Below are 26,598 nucleotides of genomic sequence, written 5' to 3'. Positions count from 1 at the left end.
TTTTGCAATGGTTTCTTTTGAGGTACAAAAGCTTTTAAGTTTGATGAATCCCACTTGTTTATTTTTGCTTTTGTTTCCATTGCTGTTGGGGTTGAGTCCCCAAATATACCTTTGTGGTAGATGTCCTACATTGTGTCCCCTATATTTTCTTTCAATTACTTTATGGTTTCAGTTCTTATATCCAGATCTTTAATCCATTTTGAATTAATTTTGTATGTGGAGTTAGGTATGGGTCTTTTTTCTTTCTTTTCTTTTTTTTTTTTTTTGTAAGTGGCTATCCATGTTTCCCAGCATCATTTAATAAAGAGGCTATATTTTCTCCATTGTATGGCCATAAACCTTTGTCAAAGATTAACAGTCTATATTTATGTGGGTTTATCTCTAGGTTTTCAATTCCATTCCACTGGTCTGAGTTTCTGTTTTTGTTTCAGTACCATACTGTTTGGATTACTGTTGCTGTGTAACAGAGTTTGAAGTCAGAAAGTGATGCCACAAATTTTCTTTTCTCTCAGGTTGTTTCACTTATTCAGGGCCTTTTGTGGTTCCATGTAAATTTGATATTTCTTGTTTTATTTCCTTGACAGGTATTGTAGTGAATCTATAAGTTGCTTTGGGTAATATGGCCATTTTAATGATGTTAATTCTTCCAACCCACGAGCATATGGTATCTTTCCATTTCTCTATATATTCTCTTATTTCCTTTAGCAGAGTTTTATGATTTTCAATGTGCAGATCCTTCACATCCTTCATTAAGTTTATTCCCAGTTATTTTGTTATTTTTGGCATGATTGTAAATGGGATTGTATTCCTTATTTGCCTGTCTTCTGATTCATTGTTTACATAAAGAAATGTCACTGATTTTTAGCATATTGATTTTGTATCCTGCCACTTTACTGTATTCATTAATTTCTCTGTTAAGTTTTTTGGTAGAGTCTTTTGGTTTCTCTAAATATATCAACATGTCATCTGCAAACAGTCAGTTTCACTTCTTTTCTGATTTGGAATCCTTTTATGTCTTTATCTTGCCTAAATGCTTCAGCTAGGACTTTCCAGTACTAGGATAAATAATAGTAGTGATAGTGGATATCCCTGTCTCGTTCCTGATGTCAGTGGGAACACTTTCAGCTTTTCACCATTGAGGATGATGTTGGCTGTGGGTTTGTCATTTATGGCTTTTATAATGTTTAAATAGGTTCCATTTATTCCCATTTTTGGAGTGTGTGTATCATAAATGGATGTTGTATCTTGTCAAATGCTTTCTTTGGCATCTATTGAGATGATCATGTTTATAATTGTTCAGTCATTTTTAAATCAGCTGCTTTTTTGTCAGATCATTCCAACATCTATCATCTCATCATTGTCATACATTGGCTCTCTTTTTCCAAGCAAGTGTGTATTTTTTTATGGTTCTTCATATGACAACCAGTTTTGAATTGCATTGGTTGGACTGGACTGAATTTTTAAAATAATATTATGAGATTCTAAGTATGTTTAAATCCTACCATGAATGCTGATATTTTTGCTTTAGCAGACAATTGACCTGCTGGGTTCAAGCAGCCCGCCTTCCTTCCATGAGCAGTGGTTACAATGTCTTGTGAGGTCTCCATGTCTTTGATCAGTAACCTGATGTGAAATCCATATATCCCATCCATAGGCCAGTCTGGAACCTGTACAGGACTTTATCTACTAGCTCAGCTCTCAAAGTTCTTTATACACTAATTAAGATCAGATGAAGCATGCAAGAGTTTATGAACTCCTGTGTGAGCCCAGGAATTCATAAACAGCTTTTGGAGGTTGCTTTCCTCATTTCCTCCCTTCCTATGACCTCCTGGTATTTCCTGGATCTCTGGGACTGCACTATCTGAACCTCTGGAGAGAAACCATCCACTTCCACAATTATGAAGGTAATACTTTGAGGTAATCTTGGTGTAATACTCTCTGCCTGGCCTGCCTACTTCTGGGTGCCCTCCTTCAGCACAGCACTTCAGCACAGCACTCCTGGCCCATGACTCTGAGCCCTTTTGCTCAAGCCTGATGAGGCTATGGAAGTATTGCTCAGCATTTCTGCCACCCCTGCAGGCATGGGAGATGTCCCCATAGGAATAGGGCCCAAAATGGGATCACATTCAAGGTCTCCAGCCTCTCCAGGACACCAGCCTGATAACTCTCCACTATCTTCAGACTTCCTAAATACCTTCAAGCCAATGATCCTTATAACTGGTCCAACGTTTTTGGTGATCTTCATGAACAATTCATCTAAATTAACCAAACTGCCATCCATGGAATGACTGACTCCTTTTTCTTATTTTGATAGGTAAAAAAAACTGGCTACAAAACATTTCCTGAGGTCGGTGCACAGATGAAGGGATGAGGGTTTAAGGCCAATTTGTCACTATACCACTGAAAACTAGCTTTATTTTGATAAAAATCCCCTCCCAATTAACTGTGTGTTTAAATCTAGTAACAATACACAAACACATTATTAAAGTTAAACCTCTGCAGACATTGTGCCTCGCTCCTGTTCACTAGATCACCAATTTTTATCTGTGACTGTGCTGGTGATTTTGTTATTTGTCTGACCTTTTCCTCACAGGAACAAATTCTCAAAAGTATAATGGAAGCACATGACACAAAATTAAAATTGACTTACAGAAGTTTTTCATGAACGTACCATAAAGTCAGGATGAATTATATAAAAGACAACATTTTTCCCTACCAGCTTATAGGGAACTAAAGGTCAAATTTGTTCAAGGAACTATTTTCAGCCTCTCAAGTGACCACAAAAATCAAGATTTAGCAGATAGCTCTAAGGACAAGTTTGCTGGCACCTATCCATACAGGTGCAGACTACCTTATGGTTCTTTCCTTGTGGACAATTTAAAAACAGTGTCTTTATGCTGAGAGAGACTTTCCCACCCCACCCCCAAAACAAGCAGAATAAGCAGGGGCATGTTCACTGCATGTGGGCCATGCAGAGGGAAGGAGGAGCTTATGAGTCACATGATAGTGATAAGAAAGGGCAGTGCCTCAGGGTACACACCTGCACAGCTTGTGTCTCACTAGGTGAAGACACAGGCAGAGTAGAACATTTGGTCTGCTCTGGGCTTCCAGGCAACCCTTCAGGGCAAGACCTGGCACTTTGATGGCCAAGTTGCAAGTGCCAGCAAAGTGTGAGCCAAAGAGTAAACACAAACAGAGGACCCCTGGAAGACCTGGAGCAAAACACAGGAGGGGACATGCAGAATTTCTAGGGAGGCAGACTGGGGTTCCTGGCTGCTCATACCTTGGCTGGTTTCTGGCTGCTGGGAACCCAGAGGAAGTGGAGGCGAAGATTCAGGGGCCTCTACTGCTGGGTGCTCAGCCACAGGACAGATGATGAACCACCTCTTCCCCGTGTGCAGGACTAAGGGCAGAACAAAAACAGAGGAAGCCAGTTTCTCCCAAGGTCGTTGTGACCCCTCACCATCAGCATCAGACCTGCCAAAGGGAATTTGGGAACTCACATAGGTGGGTTTTTCACTAGGAAAGGTGTGTGCAGGGGACCCAAGTCTCCAGCCATAATCCTAAATGGCTTTCCTCCATGAACAGGTGCTAAGTCAGATCCCTCAGGTAAAGTACCATGGTTAGGGGCTTATATCAACTCTTTTCCTAACAGTTGGGGGTGGAGGGGGTGGCAATCTTCTAGGGGGCTCCTCAGGGGCTTACTTCCCAATATACCCATGATGCTATCAGTAAAAGGGTAACACTGCCCAAGGGCTGCAAGTCCACACACGCCCAGACCCTACCAGGCCAGATGAGGCTCCCCAGGCAGGGCAACCATCCCCAGGTGAACACTTACACTCTAGCAATTGCCCCAGGACCAAACCCCCTTACAATGTACCAATGGGTCTTGGCAGATGGAAATGCCCCCAAAAGGCTGGTCTGGTGGGTGGACAAGGCCCAGAGGGAAAGTAGACATACCGTTTTGCTGATACACTGGGGCATTCTCTTGGGATTGTCGACCCTCCTGGAGGTAGTAAAGGATCAGAAGTCAGCAGACCATGCAGAACAAGAGCTTCCATCAAATTGCAATGTGGCCTCAACATCTGTGTTTCTAATTGACCCAATTCGCTACTTCTAGTCACCCTGCACTGATGACCCCGCATTTCTCCATCAGGCAGTCATTTTATCCCAGCATGGCCCCCACACAGCCCCCAGTCTTGTGGCCAACTTACTTCCCCAGCACCCAGGCCACAGGTACCCATGTGTGGAGGGCTGGCTCCTGGGTCAGAGCCATGGTCAGCGTCTGTGTCTTCACTCAGCATGTCCTCCGCCTTGTCCATGACATCTTTCATCTGCTCGATGAAGGTCTCCCGCTCAGCAGGCAGGATGAAGTCGTGCTCCACCTATAAGGCACATGTCACCCCGCTGGGACAACTGAGGACATGACCACTCTGCATCTACTGGCCCTTCTGATAGATTCCTGCTCTGCCCAGGCCCAAGGGGGACACATGCCAGGATCAGCCCACTCTGGGTGCTGCATAACTCAGCAAATGAAGCAACAAGCACCATAGAAACGGTGGCTTGGAAATGATCCTCAGTGCTGCCAGCCAGCACTGCCCAAAGCAGGTGACCACCTGTGGGTCCAGGACAGAAGTCCAGGAAAGGCAGGCTGAGCATACTACCAGCTCCACTCCCCAGGGCTACATCCTGGGGCGCGCCCAAGCAGGAAAGCTGCCTCACCATGTAGGTGGCGATCTCATCAGGCGCATCCCCATCCAGGTCGAACTTAAAGGTCACCATCTTGTGGTTGTGCGTCTCCAGCTGGCACTCCACCATCTTATCACCTGTGTTGCACACCTATGGACACTCGGCAGTCAGGTGGGGGTAACTCATTGGGACCCCTGGCCACAGCCTGCCCACCAGGCTACTCACATTGAGGATTGTCAGCCGGGGCCTGCTGGCCCTCTCCTGGCGGGACCGCATGCGTGTGGACCTGCGGTGATGTTTCCGAGAGGCCCTGCCTTCCAGCTTACCCCCCCCAAAAGCGCCATCACAGCTGTCACTCATCTCTTTTCCAGAAGTGACATCAGACCCTCCATAGCTGCGTAAAAATCAAGAAGGTCATGTATGGCGGATGCAGTGGTGCCCTGCAGGCCCGGGTCACATGGGAGTCTTAGCTTTTAAGGAAACGGTCAGAAGCTTCAGCAGTTAGATGCTTTCAGCTAGAAAATCTTGAGCCAGCCATGCCCTGCTGCATCCCCCTGAGCCCATTTCCAGCGCCACTGCTCCCCCCCCACCCCCCCGCAAAAGCCTATCCTGGGCTATGCTGGCCTCTCGTGGTTGCATGGGCTTTCTGACCCACAACCATGGGCCCCTCAGAGTCCTGACCTGTGAGGCTCATGGTAAGCCTCAGATATAGGAAACAGTCCTCCCCCATGCATTTCCCCATCTGTGAACAGCAGTGGAACGTGCCAAGCACATGGGGCTGCAGTTGCTCTTGAGCTGCCTGATCACTGGGAGGGTGGGAGGCACCGTCACTTCCTATAACCAATTCCCTCCCAAAACAGACAAGTTCTGTGACTGGAGAGTGGCAGGCACCTGGAAGCCGAACACCAGGTGACCAGGGGTTCAGACTGAACTCTGCCCTGCTCTCTGGCCTCCCCCAGCTCTGTGTCCCACCAACTCTCCGTCCATGGCCTCTCACTTCTGAAACACCCAAGGCACCACAGGCCAGTGCCAGGGCCCAGAACACAGCCAGGGGGCCCTGGCAACCAAATTTCATCAAGCACCGACAAATCCCCAAAGGTGCAACCCACAGCCCCACTAGGTCAGCCCCACTTGGAAACAAGTGACATATTTCAGAAGTGCCGATGTGTGAAAGCAAAGAACAGCAGGACTCTGGGAGGAAAGGCAGCAGGCAGGCTGGGCCCTTACCTCTCACAGTTCTGCAGGAGGCTGGACTGCTTGTCCTGTGAGGCCAGCTCCTGAAACAAAACCATAGGAGGATGGGTCGTGGTCTCCCTGCAGGTTCAACACACACAGCCTCATGCCTCCCACCGGCTCCCATGCACTGCAGCAAGCCCACCACTTGGGGCTGCACCTGGAGCTGCTCAGAGTGAAGCAGATTCCTATAAGCTGGGGACACTCTTTTCCAAAATTGCTGACTGACTGTGATGGTCCCTGAGCAGAAATGCACCAGCCAACGTGGCCTTTCACAGCTCCAAGGAAGCCCTCTCCAAATCCACAGAACAACCACACCCGCCCCGCTGATGAGCATTTAAGAAAAATATGGCATCCAGGGACCAGGAAGAGGAACAGAACAGCACCTTCTGGCTGCCCCACACACACATCCATCTTCCAACCATGCCACCCCTGCTTCCAGGGCTAAGACCCAAAGACTCCATACAGGGGGTGGGAAGTGGTGGCTAAGCTCAGAGAAGGGTGCATACCTCTGGGGCTGGCTCCACTGTCAGCTGGACAGCCGGGCAGGGGCCAGAGATCACAGGCCCACTGGGCAGCGTTGGGTTAGCTGGGGGTACAGCTGCAGCAGTCTGGATGGGCAAGCTCTGAGTAGCCGCCACCACTGGAGGCACCAGGGAGCCAGGGAGTTGAGGCAGGAGCTCAGGGGCTGTGGGTGGCAGCACTTCCGGCAGAGGTGGGGAGAGGATGGTGGTGGGAGGCACAGGCACGGTGGGGACCTGGGCAGTGACGTCCACGGCATATGGAGGTGGGTGGCCAAGCAGGGTCTGGGGGCACAGGGGACAGAAAGGGAAGTCGGGGTGCCAGCCATTGCCTTTGCTGAGGAGTCCAGGGGCCTGGACCAAAGCAGATAGGTCCCCCATCTAAGCAGTGAGTACACCGGGGACACAGGGATATCCCTCTCCAATCCAACCCATGCCCCCAAAAGCAAGTCCTGACTTCAAAGCATGTTAATGTAAGAATTTTGCAGAAACAAGAATGGGCACTCTTGTGAAGGCTCTAAGCAGGGCACATTTAGTATCGACAAGAACACCCCACCAACCCACAGGGCCTGGACCACATGCTGCTCAGTTCCTAGGCCCATGTCAGGTCAAAGACTGCATCGCAGTCCCAAGTCACACATGAAAAAGGGGAGCTGTGGGCCTCAGCCTGACCCCATGTTCCCACTTGAACACACTTAGGGGAAAGGCTTCCTGCAGGAGGCAGCCCAATCTGAAAGGACAGGAGCCCCATCCTACCCCAGTCCAAGGAGGCCGGGATCTGCTGGTGTGAGAGTGATTAGCAATGCGGTATGGTCAGATATGAAGGCCCAGCTCATCAAAAAACCTCAGGCCTTCCACCAGAGAAACAGCAGGGCTGGCCTCCAGGGCTGGCCTTGATCTCTGAGCACACAGTGCCTTCTATAGCCACTGGCTAAACAAAGGACTTAGCACCAAGTGTTTTGACCAGGCCCTGACACCACGGCCCTAGGCCACTGCGCTCCTTCTCACGTGCCCTTCGGCTTTCCCCAGAATCAGCCCTTATCCTATGAGCTGGTGTTACTCAGAGCAACAGACTCTTGCAGCTGTCTGCTCTCCTGCCCTCTGCCCCCCATCAAGATACAGAGGAATAGAGAGCCCCTGGCACTTCTAGCTGCTAAGGGATGTCCCAGTGCCTGTTGGGAGGATCTGGCCTAGCAGGTGGGTTACCTGGCTCCCCACGCCAGTGGCTGGAGCAGCCTGCTCGGAAAGGCTGGCGACACCCGGCTGGTGGGGCTGCGGCAGCGTGGGGGGCGCCGACTGCGTTGGGGCAGCCCTCACAGTCTGGGCCGCATGGAGGGGAGAAGGTGGGACATCACCAGGCACCATATGCGGGAAGGCAGCCGGGTACATGGACTGGGCTGGGAGCTGGGTCACGGCAGGGTGAATGGACAGGGCGGCCACACCCTGAGGGGCCACGGCCAGCAGAGGGATGGCGGTGGCGGCAGCTGCCACATTTGGCATGATAGTCGGACACGGCACAGCCAGTGGTGCCCCAGCAGGGTGGGGTAGTTTAACCGCCTGCAGAGGCAGTGCCGGAGACGCAGGCAGAGGGGTGGCAGCGGCGCTGAGCGGGAGGCTTGGCAAGATGACAGCTGGAGAGAAATACTGAGATGGGGGAGGCATAGGAGGCCCACTGGCAGCAGGCAGGTCGGGGAGGGCTGTAGGGAGGGCTGTGGGGAGGCTGTCGATTGTCGCCAATGGGGCGATGGGGGGGGCGACAGGAAGCGGAGGAATCTGAAAGAGACAGGGGAGCAGGTGAGCCCCCAGGCCCACCCATCTGCATGATATTTGCACCAGATTCAGTCCTAGGCTTCTGCTCGAGGCACTTTCATGCAGCTACCCAAGGCAACCCAAACACAAACCCAACTTAAACAGAAACTAAGAATATAACGCCATTCACGTAGAGAAGGGAAGGCAGGCCTCAGATACAGCCTTCAGGAGGAACTCCTTTGGCACTGGGTCCCTCTGGGGTCTGTCATGAACTGCTTGCCAGGTGGCTCTGAGGACAGCAGGGGCAGCTCAGACATGAAGGGTCACAGATGTATCACCAGTTTCACTACCGTGCACATTCTCTTTCAGAAAGGCTGGGACTATCAAAGCCACCGCTGGCCCCAAACACCTGAAATTACTTTTCCTGGCTGCCCCAGTCTATATATAGTCACACTGACACCAAATCCTCTCAGTAAAAGTGTATCTCTTTCCCTGTGACATCCCAGGCCATCCTGGAGACTCCTGCCGGCTGAGCTGTGGATTTAGCCTCCAAACACTTCGGCAGATCTAGATTTAAAATAAATCCTCTCTGGGAGTAGGTGCATGAGTGTCCCATCACAGAGACCTTTACACAATTATAAGGCAGTGAAAATAAGTAAATCAATTTCTGTGTATCCGAAAAGCAACTAAATGCCAAGACCACTGACAAGCTTGGTGGTGTGCTTAACGAGACACTAACAGATGCTCTAATGCCAGCAGGACAAGGCAATACTAATGACAGGTGACAGCCAAAGTGAAAGTCTTCCTACATATCTGTGACCAGAAGAGAGGCAACTTGTCCAGGACTGGCAAAACACAGCCACCACCACGGCAGGGCCCTAGCAGCAAGGCTGGGTAGATGGCCAGGAGTACCTGTGGAGGGACTTGAGCCAGTGGTGGTAGGGGTGCAGGTGGCATCTGGATAGGAGTCAGCTGAGTGGGGGCCACCACCTGGGAGGTCGGAGTCAGGTATGGAGGCAGGTGGGGGGGCACAGGTTGCAGAGGGCCTACAGGCTGTGAGGCCAGGACCTGTGGCAAGGGTGCCGGCTGGGCCAGGGGAGGAGGCTGGAAGGAGAGAAGAGGCTTCTCTTAGACCACCATCCTGCTGAGATATCCTGCATGCTCACACAGCACAGAGAAAACCAAAACTTATACCCATGCAAACCCGCACATATGCACAAGCACCCGTGCACATAAGGCACACATGCACATACACATACACACCTGGGCATGTGTGAAGGCAGGCACATATGCATACACACGTGTGTACACAAGTGCACAATGCACGCATGCACACAAACACCACCAAGCCCTGAAGCCCAGGACTTACAGAACTGGGAGAAATGCTCTTAACAAGTGCTGGCCCATGTTTTGTTCTGTGGATCTGTGTGAACTCCACAGACACACCCCCACTCCCATATGCACCCCAGATCCTGAGAAACCATACAGAAAATTAAAGGGGGCAGGGGCCTGCCAGGAGGTGCTCATGGCCCAGGGGCCTGAGTTAGCAGAGCTCAACACCATAGAGAGGACCAGGCAGGGCCAGGTGGGTAGGGGAGTCTGAGAGACGGATGGGGATCCATACTATAAGGAAGGCAGCCCACACTCACCTGGTGGCCAAGGGGTGCTGGCTGGCCTGGGCCCGTTGGCACAGGGGCACTAGGTGGTGGCAACACAGGAGCAAAGCTCAAGGCTGGCTCTGGGAAATGAGGCTGCGGGAGTGGAGGGTGGGTGGGGGGTGGAACAGAGCCCACCGACAGGCCAGGCTGCAGAGAATATCAGGGACAACATTCAGGACCTGCCCTAAGGACCCCACCCAGGCACACATTTGACAGCTATCAGGCAGCATGATGGCCTCTTACTCCCCCACCCCCGCCCTTGCTGGTTCATTCCACTAAAGACACCTTTTCCTGGGAACATGGTTATACAGAAGAAGCCCAGTGGGGTGACCCCTAAGCAGAAAATGGCTTAATCTCAACCAGGGAATGTTCTGGAACATCAGCTCCACAGACTCTTATGCAACTGTGAGAAAAAAATCATTCTAAGGATTTTGTAAAACCATGAAGAAACACTTATGACATTCAGTGGTGAGAGATACAGATAGGTGCCTGCCCTCTTGCCCACAGGACTACATAAAATGTAGAAAGCATCACATATAGAATGTGGACAAGTAGGAGCCAGGGGCAAGACAGTGCTGAGAGAAGGGCACTCAGCAGCAGACCTTGCTGACCCTGGCACCAGGAAGGGGCTGCAGTATGAGCAGCCAACCACAGCATGGATGTGGTGAGAACTGGAAATCTGTGCCCTGGAGGCCTGGTACTATGAATTTGTTCACTTTTAGGTACAATGATGGTGTTGGGTTTGAGTCCTGATCCTGAAGATATAGATTGAAATATTTATTGGCAAAACTCTTTTCTGTCTTGGATTTACTTCAAAATCTCAGAGTAGGAGGGGCAGGCGCCTCTGGAAGAATTAAAGCTAGGGCCTGGTTCTCATGCCAACAGTCAAATGCTCTCATATAGAGGGCTTCTGGGTGGAATAGGTGGTAGTAATTTCTAAAACTCATTTTATCTTTCATAGAAAACATGCCACAAGCAGCAGCATGGTGGGATGGAGCCTCTAATCTGAAGCCATGGAGCAGAACAAGCCACCACACACCTGCTCCATAGGCCCAGGCCCAGCCAGCCAGGATTTAGGGGCTGGCAGGGCCCAAGTCTCTGAACAGTGGCTCCTGACTCCTCTGCCCACCATCTGCCTCGTCTTTACCCAGTCCCAGGGGTGCAGCACCATGGCAACCCTCCCTCGAGCCCTCAGCAAACCCTGGATATCCACCCAGGCCCCACACTGGGCCCAAGGTGTTTTTGTGTTAACAGGCAGGGAGACGGACAAGCACTCTGGCAGCTCTGCCTGGGGTAGATCCTGATCAGGTCCCTGACTGCCTGTGCTTGGGTTTCCTATGTGCAAATCGGAACCGGCCTAGACATGGCGTGTGGGGACCAGGAGGACAGCATACAACTGACCATGAGAAACCCTGACCCCGCTTGTGGAATGTTTTGGCTTAGCCCCACAGGACAGCCTTCAAAGTCAGAAAGGAGCTGCTACCCAAGTGAATGGGTAGCACCACCCTTCTTGCCATTTAAAATCTTATTTCATTTCCTGAAACAAACAAAAATGCAAACTGCAAATGAGTCCTAGGCACCATCAGCTGAGGCATCACTGATTTTCCAAGGGGCTTTCTGAGCCTTCCAACAGCCCAGCTCAGGTGAACAGAAGTAGCAGAAAGGTAATGCCAAGAAGGTGGCCCTGTGGGGAGAGACACCTAGGCCTGAACCTGCCTCTGGTCCTAGGGGACTAAACCGCCTTCTGGACCCCACCCCACCACCTATCAAAAAATAAATGCCAAATTCAACCCCTCATCTAGCAATCTCCACTTCAGCTGCAGTCTTTCCGTATCTCACAAGTTATCCCACAGGATAAGCACAAGGCACAATCAGGAGCATCCTCCGAACCTGCTCTCAAACATCATCACAAACATTTCTGACGATTCAATTCCGGTTTTCATAGCTTTAGCTTCTAACAGCTACATAAGGCCTGCTGGAGAAAAGCAGGGAGATACTTGACACCCCTCAGTGAAGTGGAACACCAGATAGAATTAAAGGTTTCACTACTGTAAATGGCGTCTTTGCAAGTGAGATAGCCCAGATCCAGCACTGCTCACAGGTATACCTGCTTTACCACAGCCATGCGAGCACGAGTCACTGACTGTTTCCTCACCTGGTTTGTTGAGATATGCACAGGCTACTTTACTTCACCTGCAGCCCGGCTTCCTAGGGTCCACCTGGAATGACTGACCACAGGCTAGCACGTGGTCGGCCCAAAGCACACTTCCAGGCTCGGGGTGGGGTGTCACTCACCGCAGCAGGTTGCTGGTAGGCTCCCAGCGTGGGCAGGCTGTGCGGCAAGACCGCGCCCTCGCTCACGCTCACAGGGGGGCTGCACACACACTGGGCGGCGGGAGGTACCACATCAGCCATCGAGCCCAGCACCACACTCTGCTGGCTGCTCTGGGAATCCGAGTACACTGTGGAGCCCTGGCCACTGTCAAAGGTGCTGTCCGCTGCAGAAGACAAAGGCACAGCTCTGGAAACACCCCAAAGATCACCCCACATGTTCTGTACACATCTCAGAAACATTCAAGCATCTGTGCATTTTCTTCTGCAAAACAATGACTTGGTTGCATTACCAGACCCCATAAATGATAAATGTGTTCTGTTTTAGACAATCAGCTGCTAGGAATGGGGTGGGGGTGACTGCGACTGCACCACCCAGAGATGGTCCTGGTGGCTTGACTGCCCTCCCACCTCTTATCCCCCAGCACAGGGACCACAGGTCCTAGGTGGGTGCCTTGCACAACCCCCAACCTACACATGAGCATCAGTGGCACCTGCTTTACCCCAAAAGTGAACATCTGGTGAAAGGCACGAGGGGTCTAGACACCTGATAGAAGGTCCTAGTTAGGAAAAGTACTGTCCTGTGGAGAAAACAATTGTCACCCACATCTTACAGCTCAGGATTGACCAGCCTCACTCACCACGGCAGAGTATAAAGCAGAGATACCTGGCCTCTCATTGTGGGCCCATCTAATGTGGTTGCTAAAGGGGTTTGATAAGGACCCCCAACTCACAGAGAGACCAAGAGGGAGATCCAGAGTCTCCAAAGCCCAAGGAGGCCCCCCAGAAGCCAACCTCACCACAGTTAGCCCAGCTGACCATTCAACCCATCACATAGGTGGAGCACCCTCACATAGGGGTACAGACAGGACCCCCACAGTCCACAGGCTCATCTCATGAAGATGTACCTGGGGAGATAGGTCACCTATGTGGCAGTGCCAGTGAAGAATGCTGATTAGAACGTATTTTAACCCAGGAAAATGCATGAATGCTGAGGTTTATTGTGCAGTTAATTAGACAAGGGACTGATTTTTACTGAGGTGGTGGGGGGTAGGGGGAGTCATTTCCAATCAGAAAGAGAGGACGTGTAAGGACCTGACACATATCAAATAAAGTGACTTCAACCAGAGATGTGACTTTTAATTTTTTCAAGTGAACATGTTTATTGCTCATATAATTAAATATTAATTTCAAAAGCCATTTTCTAAACCTATTGACAAAGTGTATCCTCACAAACATGAGTGCTGGAAACACTCTCTTATGGAACTTGGCTTGGGCTGTGTGGGGAGTTAAGGAAGATGCAGTGGAGAATCAAACATCTGTTTGTTGTACCTTCCAACATACGTAAGTGTGACTGCAGCATGTCCTTCTCCAGTGATGTGTGTGCAGCCTGCATCCCTATTACTCACATTTATGTGTTACACACAGTCGAGTTGAGGCTCCGATGTTCTGACTCAGAGCTTGGAGCACAAATGTATGGATGTGCACGTGTGCATGCCTATCTCTGTGTGTGCACTTATGCATGTGTGTGAGTATGAGTTATATGCACACATGCACCCATAAGTACACTGGCATGCATGTGTGTGTGTGTGGTAGATTCCATGTGCGCATGTATGAGTACGTGGTAGATGTCATGTGTAGATTATCTCTGGAAGTTTCAATTAAGAGTCTGGTAACATTGCCTTTAGGGAGGAAGATTAACTGGCTTTGTTGTATACCCTCTTGGAATTCATGAATTTTATATGACTATATTTCTACTTTAAAGAAAGGATAGCAAATGAATAAAACATTTTTAAGAAACATCATGACCACTGCATGAAGCACACAGAATCGTTTTGAGTGGGACAGGAAGGGGTGAGTTTGCAGAAAGAATGCCCACCCTGAACTGAACTCACCCATCAGCTCACGTCCACATGGAAGGTAGTACCTGTGTTACATCTGACCACAGCCAGTGTATTTCCAGGTACCAGACTGTATCTCTTCAAAATGCAATCCATGATTTCTTCATTCCTGTCCTAGAAGCTGTCCCACCAACAACCAAATTTTGGTGTGTCCTATACAAAGAGCTTTTCCTATACATAGTTTATGTTCTTTACTTTTTTAGATTTATCAAAAATGGAGCAATTTTATGCTCTAAAGCAAACTTGGGTAGGAGGAAGAAAGCAAACTTGGGTTGGAAGGAAGAAAACAGTAGGCAAACTCTCAAAATGACAGCCAGTCACTGGTTAGAATTTAAATACCCTATTTTAAAGACCAGTTAGCTATTTCAATGACAGATGAAGGAAATGCCTATTAAATAAATTAAACAGACTATTTTAGTCTGTCCACATGAGCAACCCACATGGTGGCCTGGCAGGTGGCTTATTCACATATCAGCCAGGAAAGGCTGTGTCCTCCAGCCTCAGCTCACAACTGAAGTGTTAGGGAAGAGGCGGGACACTTGGCTGTACTTGCAGAAACACTATATTCTCTCTTCCAGGGATCCCCAAACACCAACACATGCTAAAGGTCTCAAGGCTGAGCCCTGGAAGGGAGGTAACCTTGGGGATGAGCCAGCCCAGCAGCAGCATGACCACCCGTGGCTTCCATGCCTTTGCCCAGCACTTGGGGGCCCTACCACGCCCGCCGTGACTGTTACCACCAGATGGGGTAAGTATTGTAATCAAGTCACTCCAGCCCTGCCGGCTTAGGGCAGGGGAGGTTCTGGTTCTGCCTGTACTGAGAGAATAGACTTCAGCAAATCTTATACCCCTCTGATCATGTCGACGCTCCCATACCCTCTCTTTAGCCCCCATCATCCGACAAGTGGGTGTGGTACTCACAGGCCAGGGAGGTGGCGCTGGCTGGCAGCACAGGTGGGAGCAGGTGTTGGTCGACCTCAGGCTCCTCAGGCTCAGGTGGCCCAGTTTGCACATGGTGACCCACCTGCACCTGCACGGTCGGAGGGGGGCCCTTGCCCTTGTCAGGGCTGCTGGGGTCCTGCTGCTCTGGAGGCTGCAGAGCCGGCCAGATCCTCTCACGCCGCCACTGGATCAGTGCTACACGGTCACGAATGGACTTGGCCACAATCTTCACGTCACTCTCATGAAAGAATCCCGACTCGATCTGCAAAGGGAGTGCATGTCGTCAGTGCACCCCCACCCCACACAATCCACTGCTCAGTCTGCCTGCACTGCTGCTTGTGGGGTGTTCACCAGAGCCCCTCCATGGTGCCCCTCACCCTCATTTCTCAGGACTCTCTCCTCATCATTCAAGCAATTCTCCTCCCACCACTGACTGTAAATGCAGGGAGAATGAGTACTGGACTGTGCTGGCCCAGCTCCTGAAAAGCAAGGGTGGTAGGTGCTTGTGAGCATGGCCTGATGAGTGATGGGACAGGGGAATCCCCATCTCCTCCTGCAAGGCTGACGTGCAAAGCAGCCTCCACTCCCAACACTGGGCTGTAGGGGCTTCCTGGAACACTTCACCCAGGACAGCCAAAGACAGGAGGGGTCCTAGCTGCAACTAGGGGTCCTAGTGTGCTCAGGAACAAGGGACAAGGAGCTATGGCCCAAGCCGACCTCCAATTCTCTGATGTGTCACTGAGGCCTGGGAAGGAGCCATACTTTGTAATTTGAGCCCAGTAAGGTACTTACTATGCCAGGCAAACTGAACCCGGTTTACCTAATATTGTCAGAGACCACTGTAAGGAGCCAGGGGTCTCATGGCTGTCTGGGAGGACACTGGTAGCAAAACCACAGAATAGCAGAAGCCAGGCTTCTTGCCGTCATCACCATATGGAGTGGTCGTTGTGAATCACAGTCCCCTTGTACAACAGACATAAATACATGCAGATGTGCACATAGGCTGGCACCACAGCCACTATGAGTGTAGGCTCCTGAGAAATGCAGGTTCAGGCCACAGGGACAGGACAAGAGGTCAGAAAGTGAGGAGGTGTAAGACAACATGGAGCCAGTGCCCAGGGCCTCTCACAGCCAAATCCGTGACATTATGAGTGTGACCATAAACAGTGATGTCAAGGTGCTTTGAGGGATGTGGAAGTGCACTTCATGTCCAAGCAATCAAGTGACCAGTGGGGCAGCATGGGGACACCAAGTGTCATCTCTATGTCTCTCTTTCCCTCTCTGACTCTCTCACTCCCTCTCTCAGCCTCTAACTCAGTCTCTTTCTTCATCTGTGTCCACACACAGTTCATCACCTGCACATGGGCAGCCCCTAGGGAAAAACTCCCAGCTGGGTGCCGAGCGTCCCACCAAACAGCCAGAGCTCAGACACTGACCCTCTGCCTAGCGCCAGCCAACACCCCAGCTGTACCCTGAGAGGGCCCTGAGCCAGAAGCATCCACCAACCCTCTCAGAGTCCTGACCACAGAGAGTACGAGAGCTCCATGTTTACATGTTGCATTTGGGTGACTGTGACGTGGGGCAGGTAACACACAGATGGAGCAGGTGACTACTGAATAGAACAGAAAACCATGTATCCACAGATATACATAAATGGGTAGTTTAGTAAAAGTGGGACATTTATGTAGTTTCAAGGGACCGCCCAGAAATAGTTATGAATTAAAACTTCATGTGGAAATGCCTGGCAGACACCCTCAATCACACGATCATAGTGGGCATCCTGTCCTGCAGTGGCTATCCCCAAACACTGCCCTGAGAGGTACCGTGGCAGGACCTCTGCTTGCAGACATGCCGCGACATGCTCCTGCCACAGTCATTGCTGGAACCAGGGCCCCTGACCCCCAAGGCGCCTCTCCACTCTGCAGCCAGTTCTGCCCCCAGGGTGACTGTATGGGAAATATCCTCCTCTGTGGGAACCAGATATACTAGGATGATAAGGCACCAGGCCAGAGGCATTGTCTCAAATTGTTTCTTGTGTATTGGTTACATTGTGTGATTATTCAAAATCCCTGTTTCAGGAGATGACTCTTAGAATGAACAGTGCTGAAATCCTGCAAACATCCGTGCCAAGGCCACTCCCCTAGGCTCAGTCCAGCCCCAAAGCAATGCAAGCAGGCAGAGGTTGTGGGGGCCAGGAGAGGGTCAGCACTCATGCCCAGCACTCCATGGGCCAGCGGGGCCCAGGAAACCCACCCCTTCAAAGGCCACTGAAGGAAGGCATCCCGCAGACACGCCTGCCTGCGTGTCTATTTTCTGCCTGACCCACTTTTCCTTCCATCTCCCTCTTTATAGTCACCCCCCTCGATCCTCTCCAAGGTGTTTCTTCTATTTTTTCCCAAACAGAGGAGAATTTAGCCACATTCTGGGCCACACTGGAACATCCCATTATCCCAAAGCCTTCAGGGGGAACTCAAAAATGTCCTGGGCTGGGCTGCCAGTCCCCTCCCCTCCCCACCATCCCTACCCCAGGGGTCCAACCCCAGGGGTCATTCCAAATCAAAGCAGCCAGATCTCCATAGACCCAACTTCTCTCAGCCTCCTAGGGCATCTCTATTCTCATCCATGTTCCCAGTTCCCCCCACAAGTCTCACATGACCCCCACCTGTGGGACCCTGGAGATAAATCTAGGTGAGTTTAGAGGTAAATTCAGAGGGAAAAGACAAAGCCGCCCTGTATGCCTCCTCTCCCACCCTTCAAGTGGAGAGTCTACCTTTCAAGGCCAAGGCCTCTGCTCCTCCAACCCACTCACGGGCAGTTCAGGTTGGCAGGCTCCATCAGCCATACCATTGCAGCTCATGCATATTTTTACATACATGTGATAGATGTGTTCTTCAGTGAAATGTTGACATATGCAGCTGTGGTTATCACAGGTGCAGCCCAGCACACACCTCCCATGATGAGCAAGTGGGTCTTTTCTCTTGCTCAGCCTTTCCATTCAAAATCAGGCTCATTGTTCTTACCTTTTGTTTCCCCAGTAAAACAGAACCCCTCCTACATTCCTGCACCTGCCAGTCAGCAATGCCCCTCAGAAACAGGAGAGGAAGATCCCAAACCCAGAGGCTCACAGTTATGTAAAAGCATCAAGAATTTGGTCAAACAGGGCCTTTCCTGATATACAAAATTGACACCACATTGTTAATGCTGGTGGCCAGGGCACTGGCAGGATAAGACACCTCTCTCAGAATCTTGCATTCCACTGGAAAGTGACCTGTGTCCCTGCTGCATCCAGCATGTGTGTGGGCATGACGTCCCATTAATGACCAGTGCCAAGGTCACAGTCACCCTACACCTTTCCTCATGCACCACTGCCAAGTGGACACCCCATATCTATGTAGCAAATCACCCAGACCCACGTGGTCCTTCAGACATACCCAGAAAGCCCCCACCTGTGCGTCTGGAAGACCAGAACTGCCTGCACAAAGCTCCTTTGCCAACTTCAGGGTAATCTTTGGAAGCCATAGACTTTCATGGCACCCAAGCCTGGTGCCCACCCTCATTACCATTTCCTGTGCTACATCATCGGGAGTCTCCTTCTCCAGATCAAAGGTGAACTCTATGGCCCCATTGTCCTTGGGCTTGCCCTTCAATTTCTTGGGATCCTCAACCCAGAGACGCAGAGCAATAGTTGACTTCCTGCCATGGTCTTCCTCTGCCAGCTCCACTCTCACACCAGTGTCCTCGGCGAAGAAAGCATGGCTCAGCAGGTCCTTGATCTCATACCTGGGGAGGGGAGAGTCAATGGGCCTGCAGGGGCCTGGACCCTTTTGAAAGAAGACACAACACTAGGCCCTGGAGTGGGGTACACCACTGTTTGCATCTGTCTTCCTTACCTCCCTGGGAAAGAGAACACTACGCCTGACCGGGTCTCTACTTCTCTCTCATCATAGACAGGGAGACCCATGGAATTCAGAAAAGAAGTTAAGTCAGGCTTCCCACCATGTGATACAGCCAGCTGTGGCACAGTAAGCATTTAGTTATCACAAGAGATGTGGCTGCACGTGAGAGGGACCTGGATCTTGAGGAAGCAGATACCATCCCACCACCCCCACCACCCCTTACCTGAGGGGATACTGACCTCCAGAAGCAAGATGTGGGATGATAGGGTTACTGAGCATTGCTATGGTAACCATACTGTGCCCAAATCTGCACACCTAAATGCTATTTATTTCCCCCCTTTCCACCTGGGACTCACCTTTCTTCCTTGTTTTTGCAGATACACTCCCCAATAATTTCCTTGATTTCAGGATCATGCACTTTCTCAAAGCTGGCCGGCTTGATGCCCTGAAATGACATTAGAGCAGAGTCACTTCATACCAAATGGGCTGCTGGGTAGAAGGCTCGTTTGGGGCTCAGTTCACTCTAAGCCCCCAGCCAGGGAGAGTCAGAAAGGTGGGATCTCAGAGAGGCCAGGAAATACACCCAATGCCCGAGGAAGGACCACCATGTCACACACCAGCCAGTGGCCAGTGTGTCTTGGGTTGATGAGGAAGGGGGATGATCGGTGAGCTAGATGAGGAATGGGGTAGATGAGAAAGGGAGGGGGGTCTTGGGGTCTAATGACAACTAGAGGAGAGTCTGGGGGTTAAAGAAAAAGGAGAATCTAGGAGGCTGAATGAAGAAAAGGGAGGGTCTGATGGTTAGATGAGGAAGGGGGAAGATGAGGGGCTGGATGAGGAAATGGGAAAGATCTTGGCACTGAATGAGGAAGGAGTAAGGTCTGGCGGCTAGATGAGGGAAAAGGGCTGTTCTGAGGGCTGGATGAGTACAGGGGAGGATCTAGGACTAATAAGAAAGGAGGCAGTCAAAAGGTGATGGACCAGGACCCGGAAAATCCTGGTCCCAGCTATCCTGATGCCCACTCTGCTCCCTACCCAGAGGATTCTGCAGGAGGATGGGAAGATATGCCTGCACAGCTGAAGCCATCAGAGGAGAGCTGAGGCCAAGGGCTTGGTGACAGGAGAGTACTGGAAAGTCTACAGCACAGGATGGCCCAAACTGGGGGACTTAGGACAGGTGTGTGTGCCTTCTGTGATGTCCTTGACATCTCCAGGCACTGTGCTGAGCCCTTTGGGTGGCTTTGTGCTTCCTAATGCAGTCGCAAAGACCCGAGCGTGCCCCCTAGGTCTCAGTTTCCCTTTGTGTAAAAAGGCATTATTCCCATCCTTGCATGGATATGGAAAGGATTTATGAAGCACACAGTGCCCAGCCAGGCTGCAGGCCACCTTGGGGACCATGCACTCACACAGGTGACCTTCCGATAGATCTGGGCAGCGTTCTGGCACTCTGAGTAGGGGTACTCGGAGGTGGCCATCTCCAGCATGCACATCCCAAAGGCATAGACATCCACGGACTCGTCGTAGTGCTCTTCATACATCTCTGGCGCCATGAACTCAGGGGTGCCTATGGCAGGGCAACAGACACAGGGTCAGCAGCCCCAGCCCCAGAGCCCCTTGCCTGCTGCGGCCCTCCTCTTCCACCTGCCACCATTCTCCTGGAATCCTGGTTCAAACTGGAGTGTCCTGCAGACACAAGTTCCAAAAATTCCCCTGGATTTCTTGTTTCAGGGTCAGAAATGGCTCACAGTGCCCTGGTGCCACAGCACCCAGAGACCATTACATACCTGGGCATGGGGCTGAGCACAGAGCACCAAGAGGCCTCCTGGGAGGGAGGCAGCACCCCCAGTGCATAAGTCGTGGGATGGACCAGGTGAAACAAGTTGGTTACCACAGAACTCCTTAAATTGCAAAACCTCACGGATAGACTGGAATGTCCGCAGATGGGCACACCACACACAGAGCATCAGGCAGTGGGTGGCAGGACCAGCGGGAAGGCGCCAGGTGGGTGTCACACGGGAAACTGCTCATGCATTCTAGCCACCAGTTTTAAAATGTCTAATGTTCACACTTAGAATGTTTGGGGAAATGGGACGCTAAGCCCCAGTTCATTAAAACAATACATGTGCTAACGCCAGATAAAGTGCCACACACAGGCCACAGAGCACATCTGGGAGGTGGGGTTGTGGTGGTCTGAGTTTTTTTAAGTTTTCTATGACAAACTTGTGCTTTAAAAATCACAAATCCTTTTATAAACAGGTCCAACTGAGTATCTGTGAAGCTGAATGCAGAAAAAAGGAGCTATTATGGCTTTATTTTGTTGGTCTTTGAAGATTTTAAAAATTCTACAGTTTTTATAAAAAGCAGATGCAAAGCAGCAGATACAAAACAAACTATTATGTTTAAAGCATATAGGGGCCATCAAAACGGCCACAGAGACACTCTCTGGGATGCAGGTCGGTTATAGGTGATCTTAATTTCTGTTCATTTACCCATAATTTCAGTATAATATATAGTATATGTTTAACCAAAAAAAAAAAAGCTAACATTTTTGGTAAAACAAAAATCTATGTTTAGATTTACAGACATGCATAAAGAATTCTGGAAGATTCCATCAGAAATAAGGGGAAGTGAATAGAGAAAGAACAAGAGTCCAAGGGACCTTCTCTGGTTAGTTTATCCTTTTGGGTTTAGGGATCATATGATTCTACTGAAGGAACTCCAGGTCTGCTAGCAGGAAAGCCTGGGACTGAGCAGCCCAGCAAAGACCCCTACTCACTTTGTAGAGACCTGCCATGTTGAGACCCAGTGAGGACCCTGCTTTTCCAGCAGGGACCCCTACTTCTCTGGCAGGGCTCCCTCCCCCTGTTCGGGTTCTTCTGAGACCACTGGAAACTGTTAGGCAAGAAGCAACCCAAGGCATTCTTGACAGCCTGGGGCTGGTGGTAGGCAGTGCATGTGTGGGGCCACTGCTCAGCTTCAAGATGAGACAATGGATGCCCACATCTGTATACGTGCTCGACATACTCAAACCATTTCTCTGTCTTCATGTAGTCATTTAAATCTCATGTTGAACAGGGCCTCCCCGGTGGCACAGCGGTTCAGCGCTGGGTTGTGAAGCTGCCCGCAGCCTCTGCAGCGCAGGTTCCATCCCCGGAGGCTCCCCACCACTGGAGGAGGGTCCCGCATGGCACGCAGACCTCTCCTGCCACCCGCTGCTCCCCTCAGCAGTGTACTTCGGTCTTTCTGCCTGCTCTGCTCCCCGCTCTGGCTCTGGTGAATTCTCTCACCCTCCCACGCTTCTGACTGTACCCAGTGCTTATATAAACAAATAAATAAATAAATCTTTAAAAAAAAAATCTCATGTTGACTACTAAACATAGAGCTTCCACAGGATCCAGCAATTCCACTCCTAGGTATTTACCCAAAGGACACAGAAACATCAATTCCAAAGAACACCTGCACCCCTATGTTTATAGCAGCACTGTTTACAATAGCTAAGCTTTGGAAACAGCCCAAATGCCCAAAAATAGATGACTGGATCAAGAAGATGTGGTACATATATACCATGGAATATTACTCAGCATTCAAAAAAGATAAACACATGCAATTTGCAGCAACATGGATGATGCTGGAAGGGATCATGCTCAGTGAAATAAGCCAAAAAGAAAAAGAAAAATACCGGATGGTCTCACTCATAGCAGGGATCTAGAAAACTTAAATAAGGGACCAGGAAAATGAATAACTATAAGAAAGTGAAAATCAAAATCAACAAAAACTATGAACCAGAGACACTTTTTGGGGGGTGGGGGGCGGGAGGGGAGGGATTGGGGTCAGAATGGGGGGATTGCAATTGTATGGGGAATATAAAAATAAAATTTATTAATTAAAAAAAAATAAAAAAAAAATAAAACTATATAAACAACAACAACAAAAAAATCTCATGTTGAATAGAAAAGTGTACTACACACCCACAAGCACACATGTGAATCCATGCCCTCTAGACAGCAGGTACCTTCTTGGCCCCCAAGGGTACCAGATTCATAGAGATGGAAACAAACAATGGGAACATACCCAATCGTTCATTTGTCCTTCCCCACCACCATGTGAAAAACACCTGGGAGGTCCACTGCCCATGGGTGTCCTGAATGTGCCACCTCTAAAGTTCTACCAAAATACCTACAAAGTCCCGTCTGATAGCTGCACCCAGGAGGTGGTCCAGGACCAGCCTCTGTGGGTGCCCTGGATATATTACAGAGCAGGCCCCATTAATGTGCCTCCTTACACAGGCTAGGAGCTCTAGTTCACAGGCCTAGTGATCCCCATTAACATATCTGGGTTGAACCTCCCCCCCCCTTATAATCACGAACCCCTCTCTCTTTTCATTTGTTGGCCCCTTGCTCAAGACAGGGCTGCCTACTTAGGGAGACTCACTAATCAGTCCTCATTCTCCATGAGTGTAGAGCCTTTTGGGCTTTGATTAAGCCAAATCTGGGGTGAGTTGTGGCCTCCAAAGAGTCCAGGGACTGACAACTCAGGGACTCATGTGCAGACGATGCAGGGATTCACACAAACACACCCAGGGGCTTATGCAGATCACCCAGGGTCAGAGTGTGGCTGGGAGTGTGGTGAGCGTGTGGGAAGGAGGGCTCACCTATAACACTCTTGGCAAAAGATGCTCTCTTGAGGGTGGCCAGGCCCAAGTCTCCAATCTTCACAGACCCTGTGGGCCCCGTGATGAAGATGTTGTCACATTTGAGGTCTCGGTGGATGATGGGGGGTGTCCGGGTGTGCAGGAACAGCAGGCCCTTCAGGATCTGCCGGCACCAGCTGCGCAGCACCTTGGGTTTCATCACCTTGAAACGCTTCAGGTACCTGCAGAGGGGGGTCATGTGGCTTGTGTGGGGAGGGGCTGTGTACCTGCAGGAATGGGGCTCAAGCAGGGAGGGTCCAGTGGGGGGTCGGAGGAGAACTAATATGAGGAGGGGGCTAAGTACCTGTGGGAGCCATGTGGTTTGTGGAGAGGGGGCCGTGCACCTTTTGGAGGGCCACATGCCTCATGTGTGTTGCCCCGGGCAGATAGGATATGCGGGCGCCCAGCTATGGTGGCCCCCGTGCCCGGGACAAGCCCCACCCGAAGCCTGGCTGGACAGTGAGCTCACGTCTTCAGCGTCCCTGAAGTCATCAGCTCAGTCACCAGCACGATGCAGCGCTTGCCCTTAGCACTGGACTCCCAGAAGTCATAGAAGCGCACAATGTTGGGGTGCTGCAGGCCCTTGAGCATCTCAGCCTCCTCCTTAAAGCGCTGCCGCTCTAGTTTGGTGAGCTTCCGGTCCTAGAAAGAGACACACGTTAGGGACACCTGCACAACCTTGCTGCCATGCCTGCCCTGGGTGGGTCAACCATCCCAGTGGGGACCTGCCATCCAGAGAATGGCACAGGTAACAACATGACCCAAAGGAGCCCAGAAGCCTTCTGGGTACAGGCCAAGATACTCCCCTCAGAGATCCCTGAGGCCTCATCGACCCCAATGAGCTCCAGCACAATGAACTCAAGGAAAAGACACTCAAAACCCACCATGCAATACTCCTGTGCTATTTCCATGGAAACAACTAAGGTCTGTTCCCCAACATCACTTACTGAGGATTGTAAAAGACACATCAGACACTTGTAATTTCCACACGACTTTGAGGACACATCTACAGCAGATTAGAACCAGAAAACCAGGAGAAGTGGAGGAGCACAAGGATCCTGCTGAGCCCACGGTGGTGCCAGAAGTGGCCGACACACTCCAGGATCCCCCATTTGCCCAACTAAGCCCCCATCTCTCACCACCCCAGACCCTTTGCACAGCCCTGCAACATGATCCTGGCCTTTCCCTTCCTGAAACCCACACAAAGTGAGTGCTGAGCTAAACCAGAGAGCTCTATGCTTCCACTTCATCTCATGGGAGAATCTGCCCTTGAAGGCCCCAATCAGGCCTTATCTCCTTCATCTGAACACATGTCCCCAGTGTCACAGGCCACAGAGCCCATGCTGACGCCCTCCCCCACCAGAAGCCTTGGATATCAGAACAGAGCATACAAATCCCAGGAGGAAGCCACAATGTAACCAAAGAGCAAAGGGAAGGGAGAGAGCAATAGAGGATTCAGGTGGACAGAAACTTCAGAACGAAGGAACACAAAGGCCAAACTCCTGGGGTCCTTCTGGAAGACCCACAGAACACCCAGCCAAATCCCAGACCACCCATGGAGAAGAGGTGGGCCATGGCTCCTGTCCACCTTCATCCGTGTGAGAAGTAAGAGCCCAAGCAGCTGCATCATCATTCTCCACCCCTCCCCTCCCAGCCCCACCCAACACTACCACGTTAGCCTCTTCAAGTGGCACTGAGGGCATGATGGCCAGAGAGCAAAGAAATTACAGGAAGAAACTTCAGCATGGCTAATCTCAGAAAAACAAATAATTCAGGGACCAAGGTCAACTTCAAAAGATTCCAACTCATGTCCTCATAAGGATCCAAAATGTTGACACACATAATTCAGAGCAGCTTCTACTTAAAAAGGAAAATCAAGAAAGAGATCTTGCAAATTGAAGCTCAGTTTTTTTTTTTAAAAGAGAGAGATTCTATAATCCAATGAAACATTAAGTACAAATAAAGTCAGTGTTTAATCTAGATAGTAACATGAAAAACATGCTCTGCTCATCAAAAATAATTTATTGAAGACAATAAAAGCTGCCAACTGGAGCAGCTATTCTCAATATATTTCACCAGCATCTCAGACCCAGGACACACAGAGAACTCGATCATAAAAAAGATATGAACAGGTATGTCACAAAAGCAGACCCAGAAAGGGCAATTAAGCACATGGAAAGGTGCCTGGAATAATGATTACCAGATGCAGCCCCACAGAGACCCACCCCACCCCACCAGGCATCTGGAGTAAGAGGATGGACCACAGTACGTGCTTGGTGGGAGGATGCCTCTTAGCCCCAGCACAAGGCTGCTGGAGGGGCCTGCAGCAGACCACACCTGCTCTGGCCTGCTTCTCCCAGCACCCACCTGAGACACAGGAACACACACAGCCCTGGTGTTCCTGCAGCCCCACCCACAACTGTTTAAAGGGAACAGAAGAAATAGCTCTCACCAGATGAGTGGAGACACACCACAGTGTGCCCAAACCAGAACAGGACGCTGAAAAAAAGGAACAAGCTCCCTCTTAGGACTCACGAGGTCAAGTCCCCAAAGCACCCCACATGAGGAGTGAGCCAAGCACCCAAGGTCTACAATGTCCCACACCCCACACGAGCAGTCAGAGCTTATCTGTCCACACACTAAAGATCTGAGTGTCTGGAGCACCATCTTCCAAATGCTAAGGTAGAAATATCCAAAGACCAGATGAGAGAAGTTGAAGAAAGACAGAAACTACAAAAGAAACAGGAGACATGGAAGAACAAGCAGAAAGCTCAAAGAGCAGGTAGCAGCAATTCTAAGAGAAAAGACATATGTTGAAGGAGAAGGGGGTAGCGGATCAGCATTTTTGAGCTGAAGAACTATGTAGAATAAGACTGGCCACAGCAGCTCAGAAAAATGAAAATGACCCTCCCCCAGCATCCCAGTGATTCTGAGAACAGTGAGCAAGTCCTGTCTGCCCAGGAGCACCCAGAGACCCGAGGCTCACCG

The 26,598-nt window shown here is 50.4% G+C and overlaps 1 protein-coding gene across 1 annotated transcript in view; it reads right to left on the bottom strand.

Moving 5' to 3' along the window:
* The window catches only part of WNK2 (WNK lysine deficient protein kinase 2), an 85,538-nt gene that overhangs the window by 29,881 nt on the left and 29,059 nt on the right, over positions 1-26,598 (bottom strand). The window contains 17 exon segments of the mRNA XM_037495011.1: positions 3,284-3,403; positions 3,961-4,006; positions 4,215-4,385; positions 4,723-4,839; positions 4,915-5,083; positions 5,917-5,966; positions 6,432-6,728; positions 7,650-8,216; positions 9,105-9,296; positions 9,842-9,997; positions 12,146-12,348; positions 15,004-15,286; positions 18,585-18,804; positions 19,277-19,365; positions 20,327-20,484; positions 23,572-23,792; positions 24,080-24,252. Of these exon segments, the coding sequence (XP_037350908.1) occupies positions 3,284-3,403; positions 3,961-4,006; positions 4,215-4,385; positions 4,723-4,839; positions 4,915-5,083; positions 5,917-5,966; positions 6,432-6,728; positions 7,650-8,216; positions 9,105-9,296; positions 9,842-9,997; positions 12,146-12,348; positions 15,004-15,286; positions 18,585-18,804; positions 19,277-19,365; positions 20,327-20,484; positions 23,572-23,792; positions 24,080-24,252 (3,232 nt within the window).

Source organism: Talpa occidentalis, unplaced genomic scaffold (genome assembly GCF_014898055.3).
Source record: "Talpa occidentalis isolate TD23 unplaced genomic scaffold, MPIMG_talOcc4v2.1 talOcc4.7, whole genome shotgun sequence".
NCBI classification, from domain to species: Eukaryota; Metazoa; Chordata; class Mammalia; order Eulipotyphla; family Talpidae; genus Talpa; species Talpa occidentalis.
This window is presented reverse-complemented; position numbering and strand designations above follow the sequence as displayed.